At 70.9% G+C, this 22,061-nt stretch overlaps 2 protein-coding genes across 3 annotated transcripts; one reads left to right on the top strand and one right to left on the bottom strand.

Moving 5' to 3' along the window:
• The first annotated feature begins 193 nt into the window (after positions 1-193).
• FMNL3 (formin like 3) lies at positions 194-14,998 on the top strand. Its single transcript, XM_059832859.1, has 28 exons — positions 194-343; positions 2,860-2,943; positions 3,028-3,108; positions 3,191-3,267; positions 4,651-4,734; positions 5,106-5,258; positions 6,568-6,676; positions 6,759-6,835; positions 6,913-7,006; positions 7,348-7,422; positions 7,515-7,625; positions 7,701-7,850; positions 8,002-8,103; positions 8,184-8,430; positions 8,634-8,702; positions 8,954-9,078; positions 9,168-9,370; positions 11,607-11,841; positions 11,931-11,999; positions 12,176-12,256; positions 12,362-12,491; positions 12,573-12,733; positions 12,908-13,009; positions 13,110-13,203; positions 13,292-13,414; positions 13,519-13,617; positions 14,578-14,610; positions 14,706-14,998. Exons 1-26 carry the CDS (start codon positions 194-196, stop codon positions 13,608-13,610), a joined length of 3,078 nt encoding a protein of 1,025 aa, XP_059688842.1. The 3' UTR covers positions 13,611-13,617; positions 14,578-14,610; positions 14,706-14,998.
• A 2,807-nt stretch (positions 14,999-17,805) lies between these two features.
• ATG101 (autophagy related 101) lies at positions 17,806-21,690 on the bottom strand. Of its 2 annotated transcripts, XM_059832909.1 has the most exons (3): positions 21,678-21,690; positions 18,684-18,946; positions 17,806-18,548 (listed from the first exon to the last, which is right to left on the bottom strand). In XM_059832909.1, the coding sequence occupies exons 2-3, from the start codon at positions 18,933-18,935 to the stop codon at positions 18,144-18,146; spliced, it is 657 nt and encodes a 218-aa protein (XP_059688892.1). In that variant the 5' UTR covers positions 18,936-18,946; positions 21,678-21,690; the 3' UTR covers positions 17,806-18,143. The 2 variants fall into 2 exon arrangements, with proteins under 2 accessions (XP_059688892.1, XP_009808054.2); XM_009809752.2 differs by lacking the exon at positions 21,678-21,690 and having other exon boundaries at positions 18,684-18,972.
• Between the last annotated feature and the right edge of the window lie 371 nt (positions 21,691-22,061).

The raw sequence follows: 22,061 nt of genomic DNA, 5'->3' as shown, positions 1-22,061 counted from the left end.
CCTGCCCTTGGGCGCCCCCCGGTGGCGCTGCCGCCCGCCCGCCCTTGGGCGCCCCCTGGCGGCTCCGCCGCGGAGCCGCGGGCGGCGGGGCGGGGCCGGGCGGGGCGGGGCGGGGCGGGGCCGGGAGGCGGCGGCGGCGGCCGGACGCGACGGGCTGTGCCTCCCCCGCCGCCCCCCGGTGCCTGGGCCGGGGATGGGGAACGTGGAGAGCGCGGACGGGGAGGCGCTGCCCCGGGGCCCGGGAGCGGCGGCGGCGGCCCCGGGGGGGCCCGGGCTGCTCGCCCCGGGCAAGATGCCGATGCCGGAGCCCTGCGAGCTGGAGGAGCGCTTCGCCTTGGTGCTGGTGAGAGACCGACCCCCGCCGCGGCCCCGGCCGCCCGCTGCGCCCCTCCGGTTCCCGGTGCGCGCCCCCGGTGCGCTTCCCCCGTGCTCCGTCCCTGCTCCCGCTGCGCCGCCTCCGGGTCCCGCTGCGCCTCCTCCGGGTCCCGCTGCGCTCTCCCGGTCCGCCCCTACCCGGGACCCCTCCCGGTGCGCCCTCCCGGGCCGGACGCGCCCCGCCGCCGCGCTCCCCGCTCGGCGTCCGGCTGCGGGCGGGCGGGCACCGCCGGGGACGGCACCGGCGCCCGGAGGAACCGGGGGCGGGCAGGGAGCGCGGGTGCCCGCGGGGGTGGGCAGTGGCCGGGGGCAGCCGCGGGGGAAGCCCGTCCCGGGACAGCCCCGGGGGGTGACGCCACTCCCGGTGCCACCGGGGCGGGGGGGGGGGGGGGGGCTTCTGCCCCGGGACTTTTTGACCCGGGAAAGTCCCATCGAGGCGGCGCACGGGGCTGGGCGCGGGGGTCCCGGGGGCGGGGGGTCCCCCGTGGGTGCAGGGTCCCCGGGGCTGGGGGTCCCCAGGGGTGGGGGTCCCCGTGGGTGCGGGGTCCCCGTGGGCGCGGGTGCCCTGCGTGGTCCCCGGTCCGCTGTCACAGCCGGGGCGGTGGCCTTCCCGCAGCGGTCACCGGCCAAGGCTGCGGTGCCACCCCGTCACCGGGACATGGCTCGACGGTGACCCCATCCCCACGCCGCGACCCCGGGGCTCGGTGGTGCCGTCACGACCACCGATGCCGTGGGGGCCACCGCGCCCCGCCACCGCCTGGCTCCCGGCACAGCGGGGTGGCCCCGGGGCCCATCTGCGGTGGGGTGGCCCATCCATGGTGCCGGCATGGCTCTGGCTTTGTTTGGGGGGGGCACACACTGGCAGGGACACCATGGCCGGGTGACACCGGGGGCACACGACCCCCAGTGCCCGGCACCGCCGTCCCGGTGCTGGCCGTGGCCAGCGGAAGCCGTGTCCGGGCAGGAAATGCCAAACGTGGCCCCATGGGGCTCTGGGAGCCGGAACCGGGGGGTACCGGGGGGCACCGGCACCGCCAGTGTAGGACTGTCCCACCGGTGGCGAGTGGCACCCACCCGCGGGGCCGTCGCCCATCCCCGCATCCCACGCGGGGCGGATGCCGCAGCCGGTCCCCGCGGGGCCGGTGGTGGGGATGATGCATCCTGCCGGGTGACGCCGACGCCAGTGTGGGGGGTTTTGGGGGTGATGGCACCGGGGTTCCCCCAGTGGCGCACCCCCAACCCCCCCCGCCACCGGCGTCGCCCAGTGCCGTCCCGGCTACTGCCGGGGAGGAAAATATTTCATCATGTGATGGGGCTGCAGCGCCGGCGGCCCCCGAACGGGCAGGACCCATCGCCGGGTGTCCCCCAAGCCTGGGGTGGGCTCCAGCCCCGGTAGCCCCCGGTTCCTGGGGGGGCTCAGTCCCGGGGCAGCCGGGGGGGGGTCCCGGGGGGGGGTGGTGGCGGAGGAAGTGCCCGGCCGGGAGCGGCCCCGCTCCCGCCACAAAGGCAGGAAGCCGAGCGGCGGGAACGCCGGCGAGGGCGGCCGCGCTTCAAAGCCCCCCCGGTGCCCCCCGTCCCCGCCCGCGGCCTCCGTGTGTGCGTGTCCCCCTCCGCTTCTGTCCCCGGGGTGTCCCGGGAGTGACTTTGCCGTTGGCCACGGTGTACAAATAAGCGTGGCCCCGTGGGGAGGGAGGCGCCATCCCCGTCCCCAGGGCAGTTTTGGGGGGACCCCATCCTGGCGGTGACGTCCCCGCTCCCGTGGGACTGTCCCCCCCCGCCGGGGGTGCACGGCCTCGCCCAGGCTCTGCCCCGGTTTCCTGTGGCTCCGCGGGGCCGGGATGACCAGGGGAGGGATAATTTTAGCTGCCACGGGGCGGGTGGAACACTGGCACCTCCCGGCTGCGGCGGTGGCCGAATCCTGCTAACGGCACTGCCCGGGAGCTGCCTCGCCGGGGTGGCATCGGCCGCCGGGATGGCATCACCCAGTGGGGTGGCATCACCCGCCGAGGCATCCCCAAGCCCATGGCCATCCGGCATCCCCGGTTTCCACCGTGGCATCCCATTTGTGTCCTTGGTGACACCGGTGCCCCAGGCCACATCCTGCACCAGCCGTCCCCGGGGTCCCCCCTGAAGATGCCCAGCGCCCCGGCGAGCCAGGCACCGCTGCCGAGCTTCACGCCGCGGTCAGGGAGCGGAGGCTGCGGTTTGCCGGCGAGGAAGTGGGTGCAGAGAGGAAGGCCGCATCGGCGCTGGAGAGATTTGGTGCTGCCGGCGGCTGGCATGTGGCGCTGGTGGCACTGCTGTCCCCGCACCACGCATGCAGCCCCGTGCCCACCAGTGCTTCCCGGTGCCAGGGACCCTGTCTGTGCCGTGGGGCTGGGTGCCCTGGGGGGGGACCCTGGCTGTGCCCCGGTGCTGGGTGCCCTCGGGGGGGGGGCAGCGTCCCCGTGTCCCCTGGGGTGACGCCCCCCCCTCTGCCCCCAGAGCTCCATGAACCTGCCCCCGGACAAAGCCCGGCTCCTGCGCCAGTACGACAACGAGAAGAAGTGGGACCTCATCTGTGACCAGGTGGGGGGCTGGGGGGGGACGAGGGGTCCTGGGGGGGGGCTGTGCTGCCGTGATGGCGTCACCAACCCCCCCGGTCCACCCCAGGAGCGGTTCCAGGTGAAGAGCCCCCCCCACGCCTACATCCAGAAACTGCACAGCTTCCTGGAGCCGGGTGTCACGCGGAAGGTGAGGGGCTGGGGGGAACCGGGGGGGCCGGGGGGGCTGGGGGGGCCGGGGGGGGCACGGCTCAGCCTCGCTCTGCCCCCAGAAGTTCAGGAGGAGGGTGCAGGAGTCAACCAAGGTCCTGCGCGAGCTGGAGATCAGCCTGAGGACGAACCACATCGGGTGAGCGCGGGGTCCCGGGGTGGTTGTGGGGTCCCGGGGTGGTTGTGGGGTCCCGGGGGAGGCACAGGGTCCCGGGGGAGGCACCGGGTCCCGGGACCGGCCCCGCCACAGCTGCAGGGGAAGTCAGAGGCGCTGCAGGAACTGGGCCGGTTCCTGCCCCGGCCGTGCCGGGGGCCAGGGCTGCCGGCGGGCAGGTCCCGGGGGCGGATGGCGCAGGCGGATGGGCCGGCGATGACGCCCTGCGTGAAGCAGCGCGGCCAGATCCTGTCCGGCTCCTCCCGGCACCGGAGGGCTCAGCACCGGCCCTGAGCCAGCAGCACCCTGACCCTGCACCGACAGCTTGTCCCTCCGGTGTGCGGGGAGATGCACCGGAGCTGCACGGGGTGTCCGGAGGGACGGGGATGTTACTGGGGACGGTGGGGATGTTGACGGTGGGGATGTCACCGGTGGGTGCCCAGCTCCGTGGTCGTGCCCGTGTGCTCGGGGCGGCTCGTGCATGTGCCGGGCTAGGCCCCGCCGCCGGCCCTGCTGCGGCCATGCCGTTCGGCTCTTCCCCGCTCGTGGCCCGAAAATAGAAGCAGCCGGAGACAGGAAACGGGCTGGGGCGAGGGGCTGGCGCCGGCAGGAAAGAGGCGGCTGCGGCCCCCCCGGCTCCCGCTGCTGCTGGGCTCACCGCCCCGGCCGCGGGCAGGGCTGCAGGCAGGGGCACGGGCCAGCACGGGGACCCCCAGGCCGTGCATGCACAACCGGTGCTCGCAGTGCTGCCCGGTGCAGCCCTCCCTGCCCCTGTGCACGCGCCCCCCCGGTGCACACAGTCCCTCTCCCTGTGCACGCAGACCCCCCCATGCACAGCCTGTGCCCACTGCCCCTCTCCCTGGGCACCCCGTGCCATGCGCCGCCCCATGCACCCCCCCTCTGTGGACCCCCCCCATGCACATGTGCATCCCATGCACATGCACACCATGTAGATACCCCACCCCGTGCACCCCCCTCCATGCACACACACGTCCCTTGCATGCACCCCCCGACCCCGGGCGCATCTCAGCCGGGCTCCTGGCCCCACGCAGCACCTCACACGTGCACCCTAACATGCTCTCAGGGGGCCAGGGCACCCCGAACCCCCCCACCACGGGGTGCCCCGGCTCAGCTTCCCGCCTTGCGCCCGGGGCCGAGCCCTCCCTGCCCTGCAGCCGGCAGATAAAGCCGTGCCGATGCTGGCACCTGCGATAGCAGAGGGGCTGCAACCGCCACCGGAGCCCTGGGACACCCCCACTGCCCCCTCCCCATCCATGCGCTGGGCCGGGGGTCCCCATGGTGTGGGGGGGTCATGCTGGGGGGGTGTCCCCAGCTCCTGCGGGCCCTGATGGGTGCCTGGTGCTGTAGGTGGGTGCGCGAGTTCCTCAACGACGAGAACAAGGGGCTGGACGTGCTGGTGAACTATCTGTCCTTCGCCCAGTGCGCCGTCATGTGAGTAGGGTGCTGGGGGTCCCTGGGGTGCTGGGGGTCCCTGGGGTGCTGGTGGACCTGGGATGTGGAGGGTCCCGGTGCCCCGTGGCAGCTCCCCGCTGTGGGTGGCTGACACCGCTCGGCCCCTTATCGGCACCGGGGCAGCCCGGCTGGCACAGGGGCACCCGCCTGCCCTGGGATCCCGAAGGACACAGGCGGCTTGGCCCCCCCTCCTGCCCACCCGGGCTGGGGACGGGGGTCCCGGGGCCGCCCTCGCGCCTCTCCCTGCCCCGCCGCTGCCCAGCCGCCACCCGCTTCAGCGCTTGCCGCGGTGGCTGTGCCGCTCCGTGCCGAAGCCGTGTGCCCCCTCGCCGCGCGCGTGTCCCACCCAGGTTGGATTTTGAGGGCCTGGAAGGCGGCGAGGACGGCGCGCTGGAGAAGCTGCGCGCCTGGAGCAGGTCCATCGAGGATCTGCAGCACCCCAGCGCCCTGCCCGCCCCCTTCGCCAGCAGCCTCGCCCGCTCTGCCCGCCAGACCGCCCTACGGTACGTACCCGCCGCGCCGGCCGGCTGCAGGGGTACGTCCCGCCGCTGCGTCCAGCAGCTGCCATGCTCTGCCGGCTCCGGCCGGCCATGGCACTGCCGCTTGCTGTGTGCCGTGCGCTGTCCTGCCTGCGGTGTGTGCCGTGCCAAGCACCATCCTGCCATGGTGTGTGCCATGCCATCGTGCCCTGTGCCATGCACCGTCCTGCCTGGGGTGCATGCTGTGTGCCCGCTGCCTTGTGGTGCATGCTGTGCCATGCACTGTCCTGCCCGTTGCGTGTGCCGTGCCATGCACCGTCTTGCCCACGCTGTGTGCCATGCCATCATGCCCTGTGCTATGCACAATCCTGCCCGTGGTGCGTGCCACACCATGTACCATCTTGCCCTGTGCCATGAACCATCCTGCCTGTGGTGTGTGCCATGCCAAGCACCATCCTGCCACGGTGTGTCCCATGCCATTGTGCCCTGTGCCATGCACAATCCCGCCATGGTGTGTGCCAGGCTACGCACTGTCCTGCCCATGGTGCGTGCTGTGCCAGGCACCACCCTGCCCATGGCGCATACTGTGCTGTGCACCATCCTGCCCTGTGGTGCGTGCCGTGCACCATCCTGCCCGTGGTGCGTTCTGTGCCGTGCGCTGTCCTACCCTGTACCGTGCACCATTGTGTGCATGGTACGTGCCACGTCTTGTGTGCCGGCTGCCCCATGGCATGCCCTGAGCGCCAGGCTATGCCTTGTCCGCAGTGTGGCTGTGCTGCGGCACGTGCCACACGTGCCGCATCCTGCACTGCCTTGCGTGCCATGTCCCCTCCTGCCAGCCGTGCGTGCCATGCCCTGCCCGCCCGCAGCAGCATGGCGCTGCCATCGCTGTCTGGCCCACGCCGCCTGCCCATCCTTCTGCCTGCCGTGGCCGCGCTGCCTCTGCTCGCCCCCGCTCTGGCTCTGCCCCCGCGCCCCGGGGTAACGCGCCCCGTCTCTGCTTCCAGGGCCGGGCCCCCCCCTCTCTGGCTGCGCTCTCTCTCTCTCTCCTCTGCGCCCGCCTCGCCGCTCGCCCGCCGGGTAAGTACCGGCTGCCCGGGGTCAGCCCGGCGCTCGCGGCGGCTTCGCTCCGCGTCTCCACCAGCCTCTGTCCCTCTCGCCCTCCGGCCGCTTCTCTCTGCCTCTGCCCCTCTGAAAGCCCCGCTGTCCCCATGCTGTCCCCACCCTGGTCCCCACCGTGGTCCCGTGGGGCCGGTTCCCGCCCGGGCGAGCGCTGGCAGTGCAGCATCGGTGGTGCGAGGGTCCCGCTCACCGGCGCCTCGTGTCCCCACAGCTACGGCACGCTGCCGAGCCGCAGGGCGCTGAAGAACTCACGCCTGGTGAGCCAGAAGGACGACGTCCACCTCTGCATCATGTGTCTCCGCGCCATCATGAACTACCAGGTACCGCCGCCCCGCGAAGGGGGGACACCGATGCCACCGCCGCACCGGCGCGGCTAACACCGTCCCCGCTCCGTCCCCACAGTACGGCTTCAACCTGGTCATGTCCCATCCCCACGCCGTCAACGAGATCGCCCTGAGCCTCAATAACAAGAACCCCAGGTAAGGGGGGGGTCTGGCAGCGGGGGGGGTCCCTGGTGCCGGCTGGGTGTGACGGTGCCGGCGCTGCTCTGCCCTAGGACGAAGGCGCTGGTGCTGGAGCTGCTGGCGGCCGTCTGCCTGGTGAGGGGCGGCCACGAAATCATCCTCGCTGCCTTCGACAACTTCAAAGAGGTACGTGGGGGAGTGGGGGCAGCAGGAGCAGGCTGGGCTGGGGGGGGAGCGGGGGGAGACGGGACCAGGCTGGGATGGGGGCACAGGGGGCACCAGGATCAGGCTGGGATCCGGGACCAGGACCCAGGGAGTGGAGGAATGGGGGACGCCAGGACCAGGCTGGGATGGGGAGTCTGGAGCGCAGGGGATGGGGGGATGAGGGAGGATGAGGCCAGGCTGGAATGGGGGGGTCTGGGGGCACCGGGACCAGACTGGGATTAGGGGACTGGAGCCCAGGGGATGGGGGGCTGGTGGCCAGGGGGGGCCAAGCCGGGTTAACCCCACGTCTGCTGCCCACTCAGGTCTGCAAGGAGAAGCACCGCTTCGAGCGGCTGATGGACTACTTCCGCAACGAGGACAGCAGCATCGACTTCATGGTGGGAGACCCGGTCCTGGGCGAGGGGGGGGGTGTCTCTGGGGTGGAAGGGGGTGCTGGGGGGGCTCCTGGTGACGCCAGCCCTGCCCGCAGGTGGCCTGCATGCAGTTCATCAACATCGTGGTGCACTCGGTGGAGGACATGAACTTCCGTGTCCATCTCCAGTACGAGTTCACCAAGCTGGGGCTGGAGGAGTTCCTGCAGGTACGGGGGGTCGAGGGGCTGGGGGGGCCGCCCCAAGGAGCCCCCCCGGCCCTGACGCTGCCCCGCTGCCCGCAGAAGTCTAGGCACACGGAGAGCGAGAAGCTGCAAGTGCAGATCCAGGCGTACCTGGACAACGTCTTTGACGTGGGGGGGCTGCTGGAGGACGCTGAGACCAAGAATGTGGCCCTGGAGAAGGTGGAGGAGCTGGAGGAGCATCTGTCCCATGTACGTAAGCGCGGGGGGACGGGGGACACTCCTTGCCGGCACCTGGGGCATCCCGTCCCAGGGTCTGCCTTTGCCGCCGGAGAGGTCAGCGGTGATACTGGGGGGGGGGTGGTCCCCAAGCCGGTGTCACAGCCGCGTCCCCCCCCCGCAGTTAACGGAGAAGCTGCTGGACCTGGAGAACGAGAACATGATGCGGGTGGCGGAGCTGGAGAAGCAGCTGCTGCAGCGGGAGAAGGAGCTGGAGGTGGTCAAGGTGCATGGGGGGGCCGTGGGGGCCGTGGGGAGCAGGGCAGGGTCCCGGCCCCCCCCCGGCCTGACGCTCGCCGTCCCCAGGAGACCTACGAGCACACGAGCCACCAGGTGCACACGCTGCGGCGGATGATCAAGGAGAAGGACGAGGCTTTCCGGCGGCACTACGGCTCTGAGCCGCCCCCCGTGCCGGGCGCCGAGCCCCTTCCCCAGCCCGAGCCCGAGCCCCTGGAGGAGGCTCTGCGGCTCCCCGTCCTGCCCCCCGTGGAGCCTGCGCCCCCCCCGCCCCCCCCGCCGCCCCCTCTGCCGCCCCCCGCGCCCCCGCTCCCAGGTGAGGATGGTCCCCGGGGCATCCCCAAAACCGGGGCATCCTGGAGCGGGGCTGTCCCCAAGGCTGGGGCATGCCAAGCATTGGGGGGGGGGGCTCCAAAACTGGGGTGTCCCTTGTGCTGGGCCACTCCTGAGGCTGGGGGGGGTCCCCAAAACTGGGCTATCCCCATTGGGGCACAGTCTCACCCTCTCCTCCTGTTGCAGGCAAGTGTCCCCCGGCCCCGCCGCTGCCCGGGGCTTCGCCCTCCATCGCCCTCACCGTGGGGCTCTCGGGTAGGTGGGGAAGACGTGGGGACCGTGGGGACGGGGACAGGGGACAGAGGAAGGGGGAGGGTTGCAGGGACCAGGGTGTCGGGGTTGCAGTCACCAAGGGACGGGTGCAGGGACCATGGCACGGGGTTGGGGTGGCCCAGGGGATGGTGACAGCCTGGGGACCGATGTACGGACTCGGGTGGCTCAGGGTGGGCACAGGACGCATCCCCCTGCCCCGGCGGGGGCTGAGCCGGCTCCTGCCCTGCTGGCAGCCATCCGGATCAAGAAACCCATCAAGACCAAGTTCCGGCTGCCCGTCTTCAACTGGACAGCGCTGAAGCCCAACCAGATCAGCGGGACGGTGTTCAGCGAGCTGGATGACGAGCGGGTGCTGGAGGTGAGCCTGGGACCCCCCAGCCCGAGCGGTTGGGTGGGCACCACCACTGCTGCTGCCATCTCTAAGCCCCCCCCACCTCGTCCCACCAGGACCTCGACCTGGAGCGCTTTGAGGAGCTCTTCAAGACCAAGGCGCAGGGTCCGGCCCTCGACCTCGTCTGCGCCAAGAACAAGGCGTCGCAGAAGGCAGCCAGCAAGGTGACGCTGCTGGAGGCCAACCGTGCCAAGAACCTGGCCATCACCCTGCGCAAGGCAGGCCGCGGCACCGAGGAGATCTGCAGGGCCATCCACACGTACGTGCCCCCATGCTGGGGTGCAGCGGGGGGCTATTGGGGCCCTGGCAGGGTGCAGGGGGTCTGGCTGGGGTGCAGTGGGTCTGGCTGGGGTGCAGGGGGGCCAGGCAAGGTGCAGTGGGTCTGGCTGGGGTGCAGTGGGTCTGGCTGGGGTGCAGTGGGTCTGGCTGGGGTGCAGGGGGGCCAGGCAAGGTGCAGTGGGTCTGGCTGGGGTGCAGGGGGGCCAGGCAAGGTGCAGGGGGTCTGGCTGGGGTGCAGTGGGTCTGGCTGGGGTGCAGGGGGGCCAGGCAAGGTGCAGTGGGTCTGGCTGGGGTGCAGTGGGTCTGGCTGGGGTGCAGGGGGGCCAGGCAAGGTGCAGGGGGTCTGGCTGGGGTGCAGTGGGTCTGGCTGGGGTGCAGGGGGGCCAGGCAAGGTGCAGGGGGTCTGGCTGGGGTGCAGTGGGTCTGGCTGGGGTGCAGGGGGGGCCAGGCAAGGTGCAGGGGGTCTGGCTGGGGTGCAGTGAGTCTGGCTGGGGTGCAGGGGGGCCAGGAAAGGTGCAGGGGGTCTGGCTGGGGTGCAGGGGGGCCAGGCAAGGCGCAGGGGGTCTGGCTGGGGTGCAGTGGGTCTGGCTGGGGTGCAGGGGGGGCCAGGCAAGGTGCAGGGGGTCTGGCTGGGGTGCAGTGGGTCTGGCTGGGGTGCAGGGGGGCCAGGCAAGGTGCAGGGGGTCTGGCTGGGGTGCAGTGGGTCTGGCTGGGGTGCAGGGGGGCCAGGCAAGGTGCAGGGGGTCTGGCTGGGGTGCAGTGGGTCTGGCTGGGGTGCAGGGGGGGCCAGGCAAGGTGCAGGGGGTCTGGCTGGGGTGCAGTGAGTCTGGCTGGGGTGCAGGGGGGCCAGGAAAGGTGCAGGGGGTCTGGCTGGGGTGCAGGGGGGCCAGGCAAGGTGCAGGGGGTCTGGCTGGGGTGCAGTGGGTCTGGCTGGGGTGCAGGGGGGGCCAGGCAAGGTGCAGGGGGTCTGGCTGGGGTGCAGTGAGTCTGGCTGGGGTGCAGGGGGGCCAGGAAAGGTGCAGGGGGTCTGGCTGGGGTGCAGTGGGTCTGGCTGGGGTGCAGGGGGGGCCAGGCAAGGTGCAGGGGGTCTGGCTGGGGTGCAGTGGGTCTGGCTGGGGTGCGGGGGGGCCAGGCAAGGTGCAGGGGGTCTGGCTGGGGTGCAGTGGGTCTGGCTGGGGTGCAGGGGGGGCCAGGCAAGGTGCAGGGGGTCTGGCTGGGGTGCAGTGAGTCTGGCTGGGGTGCAGGGGGGCCAGGAAAGGTGCAGGGGGTCTGGCTGGGGTGCAGGGGGGCCAGGCAAGGCGCAGGGGGTCTGGCTGGGGTGCAGTGGGTCTGGCTGGGGTGCAGGGGGGGCCAGGCAAGGTGCAGGGGGTCTGGCTGGGGTGCAGTGGGTCTGGCTGGGGTGCAGGGGGGCCAGGCAAGGTGCAGGGGGTCTGGCTGGGGTGCAGTGGGTCTGGCTGGGGTGCAGGGGGGCCAGGCAAGGTGCAGGGGGTCTGGCTGGGGTGCAGTGGGTCTGGCTGGGGTGCAGGGGGGGCCAGGCAAGGTGCAGGGGGTCTGGCTGGGGTGCAGTGAGTCTGGCTGGGGTGCAGGGGGGCCAGGAAAGGTGCAGGGGGTCTGGCTGGGGTGCAGGGGGGCCAGGCAAGGCGCAGGGGGTCTGGCTGGGGTGCAGTGGGTCTGGCTGGGGTGCAGGGGGGGCCAGGCGAGGTGCAGGGGGTCTGGCTGGGGTGCAGTGGGTCTGGCTGGGGTGCAGGGGGGGCCAGGCAAGGTGCAGGGGGTCTGGCTGGGGTGCAGTGAGTCTGGCTGGGGTGCAGGGGGGCCAGGAAAGGTGCAGGGGGTCTGGCTGGGGTGCAGTGGGTCTGGCTGGGGTGCAGGGGGGGCCAGGCAAGGTGCAGGGGGTCTGGCTGGGGTGCAGTGGGTCTGGCTGGGGTGCGGGGGGGCCAGGCAAGGTGCAGGGGGTCTGGCTGGGGTGCAGGGGGGCCAGGCAGTAGGCAGGAGGGCTGACTGGAGTATGGAGGGGCCAGGCAGGGTTCAAGAGGGCTGGCTAGGGTGCAGGGGGGTTTGTCTGGGGTGCAGGAGGGCTGGTTGGGGTTCAGGGAGGCCAGGCAGGTTGCAGGGGGTCTGGCTGGGGTGCAGTAGGTCCAGGGGGTCTGGCCGGGGTCCAGGGGGGCCAGACAGGGCGCAGCAGGTAGCTGGTCCCCCACGGTGCGGGCGCGGGGCAGGTTCGACCTGGCGACGCTGCCGGTGGACTTTGTGGAGTGCCTGATGCGGTTCCTGCCGACGGAGGCGGAGGTGAAGGCGCTGCGGCAGTACGAGCGGGAGCGCAAGCCGCTGGAGGAGCTGGCGGACGAGGACCGCTTCATGCTGCAGTTCAGCAAGGTGGAGCGGCTGCCCCAGCGCATGGCCATCATGGCCTTCCTCGGCAACTTCGCCGAAAACCTCCAGATGCTGACGCCGGTACGGAGCCGGGGAGAGGGGCATTGCACCCGCTGGGGGTGCCTGGACCCCGCACCCCAGCTGAGCCCCCCCGTTCTGTCCCCCTGCAGCAGCTCAATGCCATCATCGCGGCCTCAGCCTCCGTCAAGTCCTCTCAGAAGCTGAAGCACATGTTGGAGGTGAGCGGGGAGGGGGGGACCAGGGGAGGGGGGGACCAGGGGAGGGGGGGACCGGCTGGGTCAGAGTCCTGCCTTCTGTCCTTGCCATGGCTGGGCGGCGGGGGTCCCGCGGCGGGGGGGTGTGTGTCTCCTTCCTCCCTGACCCCCCCCCGTCCCCGGTGCTTTTCCCCCTGCAGATCATCTTGGCGCTGGGCAACTACATGAACAGCAGCAAACGTGGCGCCGTCTACGGCTTCAAACTGCAGAGCCTGGACCTGGTGGGCACCCCCAGACCCCCTGCCTGGGTCCCTGGGACCGTGTGGGCTCCTGGGGGTCCCATCCCACAGCCCTGACCTGCCCCCACCCCCCCAATCACCCTGCAGCTCCTGGACACCAAGTCGACGGACAGGAAGATGACGCTGCTGCATTTCATCGCACTGACGGTGCGGGAGAAGTACCCCGAGCTGGCAACCTTCTGGCAGGAGCTCCACTTCGTGGAAAAGGCGGCCGCAGGTGCCTCCCCCGTCCCTACGCCCTGTGGCTCGCTGTCCCCCGGGGCCGTGGGTCCCCTGACCCATCCCCGTGTCCCCGCAGTGTCCCTGGAGAATGTGCTGCTGGACGTGAAGGAGCTGGGCCGGGGGATGGAGCTGCTGCGGCGGGAGTGCGGGCTGCACGAGAACAGCGTCCTGCGCGCCTTCCTGGCCGCCAGCGAGGGCAAGCTGGAGCGGCTGCAGAAGGACGCGCGGACGGCCGAGGTGAGGGCTGCAGAGCGGCTGTGCCTCGCACGGTCCTCACACACGCCTTGTCATGCATGCCTCGCTTTGCACGCTCCTCGTGCACGCCTTGCCTCGCACATCCTCGTGCCGGGAGGCTGCAGGGAGCTGCGGGACATGGCAGCCCATCGGTGACCACCCCGTCCCCTGTTCCAGGACGCCTACAACACCGTGGTGCGGTATTTTGGCGAAAGCCCCAAGACGACCCCCCCGTCCGTCTTCTTCCCGGTCTTTGTCCGGTTCATCCGCTCCTACAAGGTGAGGAGGGGTGGGGAGGGGATACATATGGGGCGGGGGGTTGGTGACACCGGTGCCGGGGGGGGGGCTGGCTCCCACTGCCACCCTCTCGCCCCGGCAGGACGCGGAACAGGAGAACGAGACGCGGAAGAAGCAGGAGGAGGTGATGCGGGAGAAGCTGCTGGCGCAGGAGGCTAAGAAGCAGGAGAAGGTGAGTGTGGGTGGGCACCTGGGTGGGCTGGGGGCAGTGGAATGACGGGACATGGCGGGGACACCCGTCTCCCCAACCTGGCTCCCCTGCGCCTCCCTCCCAGCGGAACAAGTGGCAGCAGCAGGAGCTGATCGCGGAGCTGCGGCGGCGCCAGGCCAAGGACCATCGCCCCGTCTACGAGGGCAAGGACGGCACCATCGAGGACATCATCACCGGTACGGCCCCCGCCGCCCCCGCCCCACCCGGACGCCTGGGTCCTGCCTGCGGGCGGGGGCTGACGTCTCCCTGTCCCGTCCCCCCCGCCCGTGCCCCCCTGCAGCGCTGAAGAGCGTCCCCTTCACGGCCCGCACCGCCAAGCGGGGCTCGCGCTTCTTCTGCGACCCGTCCCACCACGACGAGTCCAGCTGTTAGCCCCCAGGTACCGCCTGCATGCCCGGCCCCCCCGGGACCCCCGGATCGCCCCCTGGCCCTGCATGCCCCCTCCTGCACGCCCCCTCCCCGCATGCCGTCACCCCGGGGTGCCCAGCACCCCCCCGCCAGCCCCTCGGAGCGAGCAGGGTCCTGAGGCAAGATCCTGGCACAGGATCCTGGCACAGGATCCCGGTGCAAGGCTGGGTCCTGGCACAGGATCCCGGCACAGGATCCTGGTGCAAGGCTGGGTCCCGGCACAGGATCCCGGCACAGGATCCCGGCACAGGATCCCGGTGCAAGGCTGGGTCCTGGCACAGGATCCTGGCACAGGATCCCGGTGCAAGGCTGGGTCCTGGCACAGGATCCCGGCACAGGATCCCGGTGCAAGGCTGGGTCCCGGCACAGGATCCCGGTGCAAGGCTGGGTCCTGGCACAGGATCCCGGCACAGGATCCCGGTGCAAGGCTGGGTCCTGGCACAGGATCCCAGCACAGGATCCCCGTGCAAGGCTGGGTCCTGGCACAGGATTCCGGTGCAACGTTGGGGTTCTGGCCAAAGGTCTTGGCACAGGATCCTGGTGCAAGACTGGGTTTCCAGCATGGGGGTCTTTGATGCCTGCAGGGTCCCAGTGCAATACTGGATCCCAGCATGGATCCCAGCACAGATCCCACTGCAGGCTGCATTCCAGCATGAGATCCCGATGCAAGGCTGGGTCCCAGTGCGGGCCCTGGTGCAGGGCTGGGTTTCCAGCATGGGGGTCTTTGCTGCAGTGCAGGGTCCCAGTGCAACACTGGATCCCCGTGCAGTGTCCCAGTGCCATACTGGGTCCCAGTGCAGGGTCCCAGTGCCATACTGGGTCCCAGCCCCGTGTCTGGAGGACCGGCCCTGAGCTGCCTTGGCCCCACTGGGGTCAGCCGGGACTGTCCCCAGGCCAGGGGTCCCCTGACCCTGTCCCTTCCCTCCCGCAGCCCGCAGGTGGATCCGCCTGTAGCCGAGCGAGGGTAAGGACCCCGGGCCAGCCCCGGACGGGGGGGGTCGGGCTGTGGCAGCTGGGCTGCCTCAGTTTCCCCTTCCCTCACGTTGCTTTGCCCTGCAGATCCGAGGGGAAGTCTCTGTCCTACCCACGGCACCGTGCAGGGACATCCCATGCCACCGTCCTCGCCCAGGCTTGTAGGCAGTGGCCCCAGCCCCCTGACCTGGGGGGGAACTCGTGGCCCAGACCTCCCCCCAGTCTGCCCACAGCAGAGGCCAAATCCTGCCTCTGGCTGCAGGGGGGGCGCAGCGGTGGTGGCTGACCCATGGGGTGTCCCCTCCCCATCAGGGTCCCCTTGTCCCTGTGGGGGTCACTGCCCCAGAGCCCCCATCCTGCCGTGAGGACCACAGGCCCCCCCCCCCCCGCGCTCGTCACTTTGACCACTGATGTGAACACTAATTGCCAAAAAAAAAAAAAAGGGACCAAAGCCAGGCTGGGGCGGGGGGGGACAGGATAGTGCCCCCCGCCCCAGATTCCCCCAGATGCCCCCCTGTGACTTTTTGTACATGAGAAATATATGGAGTCTTTTACATGGCTGCTGCCTGCTTGGGGGGGCATGGGGGGAGACACAGAGGGTCCCAGGCATGCAGGGAGCCCCCCCCCACCATGCCAGGGGGCCCCATTTCCCCGGGACAGGGGCGATGCATGTGCAGGGACCAGACCCTTAAGCAGGGGTTTGCAGCAGCGTTATTAAAACTGCAGGATTAAAGGGGGGGGGGGGCCCTGCTCGGGGCAGGGGGGAGCCCCCCCACATTGCCATTCCCCCTCCGGGGTGGGGGTGGCCCTGATTCACCCCACTGTCAGCAGCTGCGGGGGATTGGAAGCAGCTTAGGGCCAGGGTGGGGGGGGGGGGTGGGGGGGGGTGGGGGGGGGGCAGGATGCAGCCCCAGGAGCAACAGAGGGGCAGGATCAAGGCTGAGCATCACCAGGGCAGAGCAAAGGGGGCAGAGAGGGGCAGGATGGGGCCATGGGACCCCCTGCGAGCAGGGGCTGTGGGGCAAAAGGGGCTCGGAGGGGCAGGATGGGGCCATGGGACCCCCTATGAGCAGGGGCTGTGGGGCAAGAGGGGCTCCGAGGGGCAGGATGGGGCCATGGGACCCCCTATGAGCAGGGGCTGTGGGGTAGGGGGGGCACAGAGGGGCAGGATGGGGCCATGGGACCCCCTATGAGCAGGGGCTGTGGGGCAGGGGGGACACAGAGGGGCAGGATGGGGCCATGGGACCCCCTATGAGCAGGGGCTATGGGGTAGGGGGGGGCACAGAGGGGCAGGATGGGGCCATGGGACCCCCTATGAGCAGGGGCTGTGGGGCAGGGGGGACACAGAGGGGCAGGATGGGGCCATGGGACCCCCTATGAGCAGGGGCTGTGGGGCAGGGGGGGCACAGAGGGGCAGGATAGGGCCATGGGACCCCCTATGAGCAGGGGCTGTGGGGCAGGGGGGGCACAGAGGGGCAGGATGGGGCCATGGGACCCCCTATGAGCAGGGGCTGTGGGGTAGGGGGGGGCACAGAGGGGCAGGATGGGGCCATGGGACCCCCTATGAGCAGAGGCTGTGGGGTGGGGGGGGCACAGAGGGGCAGTATGGGGCCATGGGACCCCCTATGAGCAGGGGCTGTGGGGTAGGGGGGGGCACAGAGGGGCAGGATGGGGCCATGGGACCCCCTATGAGCAGAGGCTGTGGGGTGGGGGGGGCACAGAGGGGCAGTATGGGGCCATGGGACCCCCTATGAGCAGGGGCTGTGGGGCAGGGGGGGGCACAGAGGGGCAGGATGGGGCCATGGGACCCCCTGCAAGCAGGGGCTGTAGGGCAGGATGCGGCCATTGCATCTCTGGCAGCAGGGTCTAAAGGGCTGGGAGGAGTGGGATGCGGTCACTGCATCGCTAGAAGGGCAGAAAGGGTTTGGGGTGGCAGGATGCATCTCTGCTGTCAGGGTCCAAGGGGTTTGGAGGGGCAGGATGCGGCCCCAGATCCACTGCGAGCGGCGCCTGCCCTGCCAGCCCAGGGATTAGCCCTGAAACAGGGAATAAAAGTTTCCCCTAATCCTCTCTGGGGGGATTACCAGCGCCGCCGCGCCCATGGCCGGATCCAGACCCGGCCCCAGGACCAGCCCCCCCCGCGGCACCGCTGGCCCCGTTGCCTTTTAATCCGTCTGTACAAGCCGGGGACGCTGCAGCCCCCAGCGTCATCCCGCTCCGTCCCCAAGTGCCATCGAAGATGCTGTGGGCGAAGACGCTGCTGTCCATCCATCCGTCCATCCATCTGTCCATTCATTCATCTGCTGGGCCGGGGCCGGTCCCTACGCCCCCTCGGCAGCCCCCTCGGCTTCGCGGGACCGCCGCCGCCCCCTCTGCGCCGGGGCTGCCGCCAGACTCTCCGCCTGCAGCAGCAGGTTGCAGCCAAGGAAGAAGACAGCGACGACGACAGCGAGGCAGAGCACCAGGACGACAGCAATTTGGGAAGCCTTGGCCACCCGTGTGTCCCCCCAGGCATTGGCCTGCGTGCTGGTGTTCATCTCCTCCTCCTCCTCTTCCTCCCAGGAGCGGAGTGCGGGCGTGCGGGGCAGCGGCAGCGGGTCGGCGACAGACGGGGAGGGTTTAAATGATGTCAGGGACCGTCTTAGCCACCCACACGGCCCCCCTCGCTGCGCCGAGCGGCCGATGCCCCCCCCTTGGTGCTGTGGAGGGGTGCGGAGTCCTGCGCAGAAGGGAGATCACCCCGTCCCCTCCCCTGAGTGCGCCTGGGGGGCAGCTGGGGCTGCCCCACTGAGGGTATCGCTCCCTGGGGTGTGAGCAGCACTGACCTGGCCCACTGCTCATCCCTGCCTCTCCCCACTGCAGCCAGTGAGCCCCATGGCACCAGGATGCAATGGGGTCCCCCAGCTCAGCCTGGGCCCCTGCCTCCCCCCATCCCCTGGACACCGGTCCCAACAGCCAGGAGGTGACCAGACCAGGTGAACGGAGAAATACTTTATTTTTGCCCCGGAGGAGGCAGCGAGCTCGTCTCCGGGCCCGCAGGGAAGCAGCTCAGTCCCAGGGATGGGGGTGCCACGGGGGGGGGACACACACACGGTGACAAGGCTGGTGCTGGCCATGCTGCACAGCGCGAGCTGGAGAGCGGCCGCAGGCAGGGCTGGATGGGGTTTGGACGCCACCGCCCCTCCGTGCCAACCCCCAGCATTGCTCTGCCATGCCACGAGCCCAGTGCCGAGCCAGTGCCGATGCGACACGCGCCGACCAGCAGCTCCTGCCCGAGGACTCACCACCACCCCTCAGCCAGCCTGGGAGCCGCCGAGCTGGTTCTCCGGGATGGGTGAGCGCCCTGCGTTGCAAACCAAACCAGCAGCAACCCCCAATTAAGGGCCAGGCCGAGCCCAGCTCCCTGCAGAGGCTTTTTGGAGGCAAAGAGAAAGGATCCAAGCAGAGACGCTGTCCCAAAGAGCCAGGGGCTGTGCCGGAGAGGTGCCACCATGCGGGGTGAACCTGCCTGGGTGGGACCTGGCCCTACAGAGCCAGCGTGTCCTTGATGAGCCGGCGCATGGTGGTGGTGACTGAGGTGCCCAGGGAGTCCGTGATTTGGTAGGAAATCTTGTACAGGTAGGGCTGCACATCCTTCAGGCTGGTGTCAAAGACATTGTCCACCTCCGACTGGGTGGGCATCTTGGGCAGGTACTCGTGGCGATTCATCACCTCCACGATGTTGATGATCTTCTCGCAGAGCTTCTCGCCCACCTTCTCCCGGCAGATCTGCCTCTCCTGCTCGTTAGCCAGGTTCACCACGTTCACCTTGATGGTCCACAGCTCCCAGGGGATACACTCATCCGAGAAGGGCCAGCGCGACTTCTTCTTCTGGTAGAACTCCAGGGAGATCTGCCCCATCCCGTCACTGCCCGAGTTGCGCAACGCGTCCTGCCGAGAGAGCACACGGCCCCGCTCAGGGGGGACCAGGGACTGACCTTCCCCTCGCAGGCGAGGACACGGCACAGCCCGCAGGTTTTTAAGCACCTGATTTCAGCCTTGCTGGGTCCCCGTGGTGCTCCTTACCTTGAACTCCCCGACGGCCTTGCGGAGGGCCCGGTCCAGCTCCTCGGAGGAGACGCGGACATAGGCGAAGTCAATGAAGTCGCAGTCCACATCCTGGGTGCCCACAGTGCCGATGGAGTAGGTGCCCTCCTTCTTGTAGTGGAACTTGCCGGTGCTGCGGTGCAGCAGGACGGTGTGGAGCACCGCCAGCATGGCCTCCTCCACCTGCCGACCCTCCACCGACACCTCCAGCACCTCCGCGCGGCAGTTCATGGCGGGGGCAGCTCTGGGGGGGATGCAACGGCAGGTCCTGCGGGGAAGGAAGGGTGTTGGGAGGGGGTTAGTTGTGCTCCCTGCTTGGGGAACAGCCCCAGGTAACAACCCCTCTACCAACCCCCCTTTACCCACCCCCTGGGGACCCAGGTGTCCCAGTGTGCGTCCCCCTCACCCCGCAGGGACCCAGCATCCCGGTCTGGGCCCCCCTCACACCCCACAGCTACCCAGACGTCCCGGTCCGGGCCCCCTCACACCCTGGAGAGCCCCAGGACCGCTCAGCCTCGAGGGCCCCGGCCCCCCTCAGCCACCCTCACCCAGGGACCCGTCCCCTGTCACCTCCGAGCGTCCCGGCCCCCTCAGCCCCGAGGTCCCGGTCCCGGTCCCGGCCCCCCTCACCCTCTCCCGGGGCCCCGGCCCCCTCAGCCCCACAGTCCCGGTCCCGGCCCCCCTCACCCGCCCCCGGGGCCCCGGCCCCCTCAGCCCCGCGGTCCCGGTCCCGGTCCCGGTCCCGGCCCCCCTCACCCTCTCCCGGGGCCCCGGCCCCCTCAGCCCCACAGTCCCGGCCCCGGCCCCCCTCACCCGGTCCCGGCCCCCTCAGCCCCGCGGTCCCGGTCCCGGCCCCGGCCCCCCTCACCCGGTCCCGGCCCCCTCAGCCCCGCGGTCCCGGTCCCGGTCCCGGCCCCCCTCACCCGGTCCCGGCCCCCTCAGCCCCGCGGTCCCGGTCCCGGTCCCGGTCCCGGCCCCCCTCACCCGGTCCCGGCCCCCTCAGCCCCGCGGTCCCGGTCCCGGTCCCGGCCCCCCTCACCCGGTCTCGGCCCCCTCAGCCCCGCGGTCCCGGTCCCGGTCCCGGTCCCGGTCCCGGCCCCCCTCACCCGGTCCCGGCCCCCTCAGCCCCGCGGTCCCGGTCCCGGTCCCGGTCCCGGTCCCGGCCCCCCTCACCCGGTCCCGGCCCCCTCAGCCCCGCGGTCCCGGTCCCGGCCCGCACTCACCGCCCGGGACCGACCATCTGACCGCGGGGAGGAGGGAAGTGGAGCAGCCCATCTGCGTAGGGGGGGGGTCGGGACACACCATCTACGGAAGTGGGGGCGCCTCCCGCCGTAGCAGCCGTGTTTCCTCACTCTACACTTCTTGGCCTTAACTCTGTGCCCCTCGATACCGTTTTCGGCCGCCTTGCGGCCCCGGGGGCGGAATCGCCGTTCCCGTTCCGCGGCTCGTCCCCCTCCGCACCGCTGCCCGGTGGTTCGTTCCGGGACGGGGAGCCCACGGAGCTGGGCTTACCGCGGCGCAGAGCGGCTCACTTCCTCGCGGCGCTGCCGGGCGCACAGCGCCCCCGGGGGAGGCGGCTCCGCGGCGGCACTGCAGCGGGGCTGGGGTCCGCTGACCCCCGGTGACCCCGGGGACCCCCGCAGTGCTATGGCCCAGGACGGGGGGACACGGCAACAGGGGACAAGGGGAGAACAGGGGGACGTACCTGGGGACAGGGACAGAGGACATGGGCAGTGGCCATGGGGCCCACAGGGACATGGGGGACACGGGGACATAAGGAAAGGGGGGACACGGGGACGTATGGACACAAGGGACAGAGGGACACGGGGATATGGGGACGCGGGGCACAGGGACACGGGGGATACTGGAGACAGGGACATGGGGACAGGAGGACACAGGGATGGATGGACACGGGGACGTGGGGGACACAGGGACAGGGGGATGGATGGACGTGGGGACACGGGGGACAGGGGGACATGGGAATGGATGGACATGGGGACACGGGGATTTGGGGCACTGCCATCAGGCTGCCCACGCCACCGTGGGGACATGTGTCCCAGTGTAAATAGCAGGGAGGGCCGTGGCCGTGGCATGTCACCAGGCGGAGGGCCGGGCACACGCTGTGACACACGTCTGTGCCGTGCAGCCCCGGTGCAACCGGCGTGGCCAGAGCCGGCTGCGGGGCTATTTTCACCTGGCTCTGCTGGCACCATCATCCCCGTCCCTCCTGCAGCAGCCCCTGCCAAGGGGATGGGGACAGGGATGGGGCTGGGGACGGGGACAAGGTGGGCAGAGGCCAGCGCTGTGCCGTGGGGAGGGGACAGGGACCTGTTGCCCTGCGCTGACCCAGCCGGTGGCCTCGGGGCGCCGGGGGCTGCCCTCCCTGGTGGCTTCGGGGTGTGGGTTGGCACCGTGACAGATGGCGGGACAGGCAGCTGCTGAGCTGTGGCATGGCACAGCATGGCATGGCCGTTCCCACCCCACGGCAGAGCATGGCATGGCCATTCCCGCCCCACGGCACGGCACAGCATGGTATGGCTGTTCCTGCCCCACGGCACAGCATGGCATGACCATTCCTGCCCCACGGCATGGCATGGCATGGCACAGCATGGCATGGCCGTTCCTGCCCCACGGCATGGCACGGCACAGCATGGCATGGCACAGCATGGCATGGCCGTTCCTGCCCCACGGCACAGCATGGCACGGCCATTCCTGTTCCACCCCATGGCATGGCACAGCACAGCACGGCATGGCCATTCTTGCCCCATGGCATGGCATGGCACAGCATGGCATGGCCGTTCCTGCCCCACGGCACAGCATAGCACGGCCATTCCTGCTCCACCCCATGGCATGGCACAGCACAGCACAGCACGGCCATTCTTGCCCCATGGCATAGCACGGCACAGCATGGCACGGCATGGCATGGCATGGCCATTCCTGCCCCATGGCAGGGCGCGGTTGCTCCTGCCCCACAGCTGGAGCAGAGCCGTGCCGTGCCGGTAGCCCACCCCGTGCCCCCCCTGTCCCCGCTGCGTCAGCTCTCCCGTCCCCCCGCAGACCGACCCCCCGGCTGTGGCCCCGCCGTGCGTCAGCGCTTGCCCCATGGCGGGGGCGAGCGGCGGGGGGGGGACAGAGGGGCCCTTGTTGTGCGCCGCAGCGGGGCCCCCCCGGCCCAGCGCCTCAATGTGGCCCTTGTTCGGCACCGGCCCTCGGTGTCCCCATTAACATTTGTTCTGGGGCCAGGCTGTCCCCGGCAGGAGGAAGGGGACAAGCCGGGGGACTGTGCCAGGCTGGCATCCCCCCCACACACCGGGACCCCCCGCCATGTCCCCAGCCCCCTGAGACCCCGTCTGGGAC

This window comes from Gavia stellata, chromosome 36 (assembly GCF_030936135.1).
Source record: "Gavia stellata isolate bGavSte3 chromosome 36, bGavSte3.hap2, whole genome shotgun sequence".
Classification (NCBI taxonomy): domain Eukaryota; kingdom Metazoa; phylum Chordata; class Aves; order Gaviiformes; family Gaviidae; genus Gavia; species Gavia stellata.
This window is presented reverse-complemented; position numbering and strand designations above follow the sequence as displayed.

Excerpts from the sequence above, each read along its gene's own strand:
- FMNL3 (XM_059832859.1), top strand. The coding sequence starts at position 194 with ATGGGGAACGTGGAGAGCGCGGACGGGGAGGCGCTGCCCCGGGGCCCG. Across the intron at positions 2,944-3,027 it reads GGGACCTCATCTGTGACCAG|GAGCGGTTCCAGGTGAAGAG; the intron begins GTGGGGGGCTGG and ends GGTCCACCCCAG. Across the intron at positions 12,257-12,361 it reads AACTGCAGAGCCTGGACCTG|CTCCTGGACACCAAGTCGAC; the intron begins GTGGGCACCCCC and ends ATCACCCTGCAG.
- ATG101 (XM_059832909.1), bottom strand. The coding sequence starts at position 18,935 with ATGAACTGCCGCGCGGAGGTGCTGGAGGTGTCGGTGGAGGGTCGGCAG. Across the intron at positions 18,549-18,683 it reads AGGCCGTCGGGGAGTTCAAG|GACGCGTTGCGCAACTCGGG; the intron begins GTAAGGAGCACC and ends CTCTCTCGGCAG.